General features: G+C 40.1%; 1 protein-coding gene across 1 annotated transcript; it reads left to right on the plus strand.

The window, feature by feature from the left end:
• Positions 1-337: 337 nt before the first annotated feature.
• Positions 338-6,695, plus strand: il20ra (interleukin 20 receptor, alpha). The gene is made up of 7 exons (XM_061090946.1): positions 338-682; positions 2,157-2,280; positions 2,553-2,761; positions 2,842-3,017; positions 3,155-3,296; positions 3,980-4,116; positions 4,272-6,695. Exons 1-7 carry the CDS (start codon positions 634-636, stop codon positions 5,181-5,183), a joined length of 1,749 nt encoding a protein of 582 aa, XP_060946929.1. The 5' UTR covers positions 338-633; the 3' UTR covers positions 5,184-6,695.
• Positions 6,696-8,096: the final 1,401 nt, after the last annotated feature.

The following is an 8,096-nucleotide window of genomic DNA, read 5'->3' on the forward strand; positions in this document are numbered from 1 at the left end:
TCTTGTACTACAATCAGCAGTTTTTTGGGAAATAAAGCATTAATTTCAAAACATGTGATCAATGGAAAAATCCTATGCACCTTTATCGAAAGATTAAATAAAACAAAGTAATGGAAGGTGTATTTTATATGAAAGAGGCTATAGTTCACCTTAACTTGCTATTGAATAGCTATTGATATAAAGTGAAACATTTTGAGTTTTTGCATTTCGAATGTGGAAGGATCAGATTCTTTCAACTGTGTTAACCTCACTCTTGTTGGCAAGAGGGAGGAGTTGTTGTTTCTGTCATTGATCAAGTCACCCCCCCCCCTCTCTCTGACACACACTGACACACACACACACACACACACTGAGCACAAACAGGTGGGATCACATTTCTTCCTCATTCACGGAAACCTGTTGCGGTGGTTGAGCAGTTTAACAGTAAATTATCGAGGCTTGGCTGCTCACAGTCATCCAACCACTTGACTTAAACCTGCACCTTTATTTATTTCCTCTTGTCTTGTTTGGACACCTTGTCCATCAAACTTTCATCTCAACGAACTCCCTGTCGTCGTGTGAAGAAGGAAACAACAGGGCTACAGGACCATAAGGACGGTGTGCTGAACATGTTGGCCTCTCCTTGGACAGATAATGTGGAAACTGTTGTTTCTTCTCTACCTGGGGACTCTGGACTTCACAGGTATGGACACAAGAGTCATTGTTGCCTTTGGTAACTTATTATTTTAATGTTTACTTATTGGGGACTGAAGGTCTAGTCCCATTCCAACAACTGTTACATTATACACGTGTCACTGTAGGGTGGGTTTTTCTAGGCTGGTCTAAAACAACCTTGAGCTTGTGTGATAAAAATAAAAAAGTCATGCACTTTAACACCACAGTGTTTCTACATTGGAAACTCAGAATACAGGGGCGGATCTAAATTATTGTTGATTCAGTAAGGTTCATTGTTTGCTCTATTGTTTTGACCAAAGTCACACACCATTGAAAATATTCTGAAAATTGTTTCTTGTTCAAGCATATTGTGGACTTCATAAGAAGCTTAGAAAATACAACTTCTCCAAAAGTTGTCATAGTTATTAAGTGACTACTTTATTTTTGAAAAAGATCACTGACAGGACTGGTGTACTTCACGGGCAAATCAGATTTCCGTTCAATACACCCCTGCAGTGCAATAGGCCTTATATGCACTGTTTGTGTGAATATTAGTTTTAATTTTGTTTATTTATTTGATAGGGACACCTCTCATGAATCAACTGACTAAAAATGTAAACTAGCCAGAGTCAGATGTACAGGCTAATTTTCATCAGTTATCTCTGTAGCCAATTCTTACGAGGCAACCTGAAGTAAGAAAAACATAATAAATCCTATAAAACTACAAATATCTATGGATAATTCACATGCATAAAACAAAGCATCTAAATAACTGTATAACAAACTCATGGTTAAAACATCACGGCCGATAAAAAAAAAAAGTGGTGTAGATTGATCAAAGCATGACAAGTTTGAGATTCAAATCAGAAACTGGAGCGGATATTATTTAACGATCTGATTTTATTCACAAATTAAAATCACAATCATCTATTTTATCTCTTGTCCAATAAGTTTTATGACATTTATACTATTCAAGTAGGTCATCATAAAAACTGTTTGATAACTGAAGCTTCCACTTCAACTTTTTGCAAAGATCGTACACAAACAAATTATTTTCCGGGTGTTCTCTGAGCCCAATTTTATGGCTCTATAATACATTTTTCATTTATACATATTAAGTAATTATAAAAAGTGAAAACAGCAAACATGTACACAGTTGTCAAAGGTCTGTAACTTAAAAAATCACTCTCACAATCAGTGTGTCCTCTAGAAACATAGTTTAATGTGTTCTGGTTCTCTTATTGTTATGTTTTGTTTATATAGAACTTGTTAATTTCATTTGTTTCGATTTTTTTGTGTCGAACTGTCCATTGTGGATCTTTGATATTTAGCTCAAAGTATCAAAGTACAACAGATTTGTCTATGATCTATGTGTCGGGCCAAAAGTAGGTCACAGCAACCGCTGTCACTTTTTATGAGGTTTTATTACATTCTATTGACAAACGTGAGCTCATATTAATCGTATGCCTCTTATCTCTCTTTCTCAATCTGTTCCTCCTCAGTGTCCTCCTCTCCTCCCAGCCCTGTTAACGTCGTCTTCTCCTCGGTGAATCTCAGGAATGTTCTGCACTGGTCTCCAGGAAACAGCACATCAGAGGACACACTCTTCACAGTGCAGTATGCCATGTAAGTTCACACGTTACATTAGACCTCACCTCGATAAAGCAGAAAACATTGTCTTTATGTAGGCTTTCTTCTGCAAGTCTCGAGAGACTTTACAGACAAAAAGAAGCCATGAAAAGAGATATGTGCAGACAAAAAAAGAAAAGAGTAATCTGAACAAACAGCCCATATAACCTCAAGTTCCTTGCTCGAGGCTACATTGAACTAGCTGGCTTGTGATTATCCCAGCTCGTGCAGTCATCCTCTGTATCTGTGTGGGCATACGTCTCTCCCAGCTACGGGGATAGCGTGGAGGGAAGTAAAGGAAGACGGGCGAACTGGAGGGCTGTGCGGCAGTGTACTGACACAGTGCGGAGCTGGTGTGACCTGAGCAATGAGACGCGGGATGAGGAGCAAGGATACTACGCCAGAGTCCGAGCTGTGGGCAGGAGAGCACCTTCCAAATGGACCATGACCCTGAGGAGATTTGATCCAAAGTTGGACAGTGAGTCAAAGCGCTGTTCAAACCGTTAGTTTGAATATTTGAAATGTACCCAAATTCAATATATTTGTCTGTCCGTGCAGCTAGTCTGGGTCCTCCGCTGGTTTCTGTGGAAACAGAGGGCAATAACGCCATCATCGATCTGAAAGGACCAATGAGATATCAACCTAACAACCACACACCAGTGATCTCCATGGCAACAATATACCCCCACATGACTTACAACCTCTCCATCCGCAATGGCCATCACGGGCAGACAGTGAGTAAAATCTTCTCCCACCCTCCTGGCATGGATAGGGTGTCAAATCAAGCAGTCCCAAAAGTTATTGAACCAGTTATATACTAACCTGTTATCTGTGTGTGTGTGTGTGTGTGTGTGTGTGTGTGTGTGTGTAGCATTATTTCCCATTGCTGTCTCGTCTGTACAATCATCATGTGAAGCACCAAATGGAGTACTGCTTCTCTGCCAAGACAAGATTGGTCTCCATACCGATGCAGTGCGAGTCCTCGGCCTGGCTCTGCATCACCACGCCTCCAGGTACAACCTCCTTTCTTGAGAGTGAGACAAAGGGAATATTATTCTCTCTGTTTGACTGGTTGAAAGGAATGTGACGGAACACGATACAGACAAGAAAGAGGCATCGATGATTGTTCCTGCATTGTGTTGGAATCTCGCCAAGGAGGTCATGTTTTTATTTTTTTGTTTGTGGGTGCACATCACTCTCATGCGTAGCAGATTCTGCAGCTGAAACTATGAGTCCTGTCTCTCGTGAATGGTAAAACCTTTACGGACGATAGAGCAGGCGTGCGAGCGAGCACAAGGCAAATAGCTGCACACAGCTTAACAATACAGCAACAGAGCATACACCAAGTTAGAAATCTCCTATGTAAGTGCCAAATAAAGTTTTGGTACATAACAGTGTGGCAGGAAAAATAAGAGTAAGGTGGGCCGCCTCAGTCGAGATGGTTATTGACAAACACGGCTTTGGTGTGGAAAGACAGGACATTAGCATTAGCAGGGGTGTCCTCTCTCAGAGCACCCTTGGACAATTCCAAAATGTCAATCAAGAAAAATTGTCTACAGTTAGAAAATAGTGATTTGCACACTTTCCACAGTGAGTCCGTATATGGTTTAGAAGCAGTTCATATAATCTTTCCTATATTTACACACATGTATGCATGTATATGTCTGACATGTTCCTGCTTCCTGTCTCCCTCCAGACCCTGTGACTTACCATCTGCTGAGGCTGATTTGGGGTATCACTGTTCCATCTCTGTGCCTTTGTGGGCTAATGGTGGTTGGTTACTTCCTTCATAACTACCTGATGGGGAAAGGACAGAAGAAACCTGATACACTGGTAATGCAGGAACACACACGTGATAAAAGAAACACGCTCACACATTCTGAAACGTTTTTTAACCTTTGGTCACCCACAGCAGCATTGCAATGTTAATTTCGTAAATGTTTTGGTAAATCTCTTGAACGCCATGTCACTTCTCTTTCACCCTTCAGAACACATCTTTTCACCCTCCACCACCGACTATACCTCCTGAGAATGCCAACTTCGCTATCATCAGTGTCATCAAATATGTGTCAGACATGGATAGCGACAATTTCAAGAAAAGGATAGCAGATCCTCCAACAAGTTACTCCCTTCAGGGGCCCGGACCACTACCAGAGTACAATGATCTTTCGGTCGCCTATGGATTTGTTGGGGCGTCTCCTCAAATCGATGTTGGGGGAGAAGAGGAGGCAAGAGAGCCGTGGCAGGACAGAGAAGATGGGATTAATCTGATCGGTGAACACCAGAAAGGCACAGCAGGAGAGAGTCACGATAAGAAAGAGTGGAGAGAGTGTCAAGGTTCCGGCCGCTTCAATGTTCCTTTAAATCTTCAATCTACAATCAGCACTATGAGCGGGAAGATGGGAGAAAAAGCCAGAGTGAGAACCAATGGAAAGATAGATGGAGCTGCAGAGGAAGCTAGTAAGAGTGAGACAGTGCCCCTTCTTTCTGCTAATGCGTCCCAGAACACCAAGCATGTGCCCACTTCCCTCGCCGACCAATCAGATTTCATACAAAATGAATGGGGTTTTTTGAGTGTTGCTACATCTAACAATATAGTGGAGGAGGAGGAGGAGGGAAATATTTGTATAAACTGGGACCCTAAAACTAGGAAACTTGTGTTTCCAGAGATGGTGTTGGATGGGTTGATATGGGCAGAGGAAGGGAGCGAGAACCGTGTGGGGGGAGAGGAGGTGCACGCAGCGAAGGGGGGGCTGAAGTTGGAGAATGTGTTTGTCAGACAAGGGTCCGAAGAAGAGGCGGAGGCTCTGAGAGAGAAGGAGCGAGGTGGGGGACCAGGGTCAGATAGCTTGGATGGTGTTCTGTCCAAATGGAACTTGGTAATCTCAATGGATCAGTAGATGATATTCATCACTATATTTACACCGTTGTTAGAAAAAAACATATTCTGCTGCACTTATCCAGTTCAATTTTATATGATAGAAAATAAGTCATAATCCAAAAACATCACCTATCACTTTTACTTTGAATAGTAGCTTTTATATGTGGCTGCGTTATGATCATGAAATGAAGTTTATTGATTTACAAGTCACACTTATCACTTTTAATACTTATGAAGTAACTTCACTGTGATCACCTCGATTTTGAGCAAACTATTATTTGTTTACTTGTTTAATTGATCATCTACTACACGAGTCGCCATTTCCTCCCACTATCCGGAAATGAAGTTAAAATAGAAATGAGCTGAAATAGAGCCAGAGTCTGCGCCGTAGCGCTTGGGTGGGATCTAGGTCACATGGTCAACCAGTTGCGAGTCAATTTGACGATCTCAAAGTTTTCAGCTAATTTTTATCTAAAACAAACTTGACATAAAAATAAGCACTTGACTGTTCAGTGCTGGTGTCCTGTTTCTCCAACATCAAACTACCTGGAGCACAACAACCCTATGAAGAAACTCACGTGTTTTCTTTTAGTTTTACATTTTTATTCTATGTGACCACGGTTTACCAGGACAATACTGATAAGAAGTAGTACAGTTCAGCATTAGTCCGCCCCTGGTTTAGTTTCAGGTAACTCACCTAAAGCGTTCTTGATGGAACAGCTTGTTTGCATGCTGGTGGTATAATGGGCTGAATCCATTTATTATCATGTATTTTGTTATTTTTTTAAGGAAATCCTGATGATCAGAGGAAGATGAAGTTTTGTCTCTGTTATTAACGCGTTGATGTACTTTAACTTGATGAAGAACAGATTTATAGCACTTTTATCGAATGTAGGTTTTATAGGAAAATGAAGCTCCCTGACCCACACCATGTGACGATATTTTCTATACTGGAAAAAATATTGATAGCATCACTGTATCACTTGTCGAATTTCTGTTTTATATATTTTAATACCCTCACATTGACACGTTTCTGATTTCATTATTTGCTTCTGTCACTTCTGCATTCACCATTGTCATAGGCTTATATTGGCTTATAATGACACTTAAAACTATGTATAAAATACTTGTACTCCACTATTGTATCTACAGATATTATGTTAATCGTTGTAGGCTTTTGTCAATGCTGTTCCTCTTCCTTGCTGATACATGAAGTATGTTGTAAACATTGACGCTGAACTCGAACCACATCCACTCAGCGATTGTTTGTGTTACATATTTGTAATGTAAAACCTCCTTTGTAGAGTGGAGACCTGCCAGTTGACGGAAAGGGGGAATTCTGAGGCAACACAGGTCATCTGCAATGTGATGGTTAGTATGATGCCGTGCATTAAGTCGTATCTGTACCATTTCTTAAATGGCTCTACTCTGGGAAATCAATCAGGGATGTTTTCTGTCATAATTCTGTATGTTGTTGACCATGTATTTTGGAAATTCAAAATAAATAATAATAAAGTGAACTAGTAACATATTCTCTGGTTTGTTGTGGGTTTAAGGTTTGTCTCGTGGCCTTTGTATTGTCTCAGGATAAATCTACAGTTTGAAAATTAAGGAAATGTTCCTATGTGCTGTCGGCCATGACCGACTTCCGTTCTGAACTTACTTGTATTCCTGACACCAGCCTCAAAAGCTTGAAACAAGTGAGTAAATAGCAAGATCTGCTGGTCAAATGGGAGCCACCATGAAATAGCTGTACAAGCAAAGATATAAGTAAGTAGAAATATTAATGCTCTGAATATCTAGTAATTCCTGTGATTGTCTTTTTTTTATTGCTATATAAATATAAACATTATAAAAACAAATTCAGAACCTTTTCTTACTTATATTATTGTGATGTAGCCTGTGATTATTTATAATGCAAAGTCTTAGCGACAAAACCGAGTGTCACGAAGGTTCCTTACATGAAGTCTCTTGCAAAATAAAAGTTCAGACTTTATTTTCCCCTCCCATGACACTACATGCAGTGGATCACCCATTCAGTCTAATTCCTGTACAGAGAGCTGTGTAGGGCAGCCAGTAGCTATTTAAAGACGGGATCCACACTTCATCAATATACAACAAGGACAATGGCAAAGCCAATATTGGAATTGACTTTTAACTGAATATTATACTCAAATTATCAACAGTAATCCATGTATAGTGTTACAAGGACATACATCACATTATAAGCTACTGTCTATGCATGGTATACAATGCATGGTAATTCATTTAAAACAAAACATATTTTCTAGATCATGTTTTCTAGGTGGAGTCTTCATGTTAAAAGACACGAACTTAACTGAATTGCAGAATTGAAAAACAGAAAAGTATTTCAGAAAATGAAAATGTTCTTGTTAATTCAGAAGAACAAAGCAGAAAAGTACACAATATTTTTACCATCACAATTTGTTACACTTTTCTTATAAATACAAAAAGTCAAATCTTACAAGCAAAAACAGAGTTCGGACTGTTTCTTTAAATAAATAAAGTGCAAAGGAAACAAATCAAACAATAATACATAGAAGGATTTTTAATACCTGTTTGGACTCCAGTTAAAAGATACAATCAACATATGTTCATAAAAGAGTGTGCCTTTTTAGTTTTTTACAATTTAGTCAATTTGTCAAATAACTAAAATACTGCGATAAAGGAGAGAGATTCTCACGTTCCACCTCTAGGTGGCGGGCTGTCGTTCTCACGTCCCTCCCTGCTCCTCCATCATGGCGTCCTCCGGCCGGGCTTCATCATAGATGGGCTTCATCATCTCCTCCTCCCTGCATCACCGGGGCGGGACCTCGCTGCCAGGCGTTGGGCACTTCCGGCGGGCTCGGGTTTCCTCCGCGTCGGTATTTAAATTGGGCTGGAGGACATCAGCTGCTGTTCCATTCAGAGT

This window comes from Limanda limanda, chromosome 18 (genome assembly GCF_963576545.1).
Source record: "Limanda limanda chromosome 18, fLimLim1.1, whole genome shotgun sequence".
Lineage (NCBI taxonomy): Eukaryota > Metazoa > Chordata > Actinopteri > Pleuronectiformes > Pleuronectidae > Limanda > Limanda limanda.

Bases quoted from the DNA above. Each gene is read 5' to 3' on its own strand.
- il20ra (XM_061090946.1), top strand. From the start codon at position 634: ATGTGGAAACTGTTGTTTCTTCTCTACCTGGGGACTCTGGACTTCACA. The intron at 683-2,156 runs GTATGGACACAA...GTTCCTCCTCAG, and splicing joins GGGGACTCTGGACTTCACAG to TGTCCTCCTCTCCTCCCAGC. The intron at 2,762-2,841 runs GTGAGTCAAAGC...CTGTCCGTGCAG, and splicing joins ATTTGATCCAAAGTTGGACA to CTAGTCTGGGTCCTCCGCTG.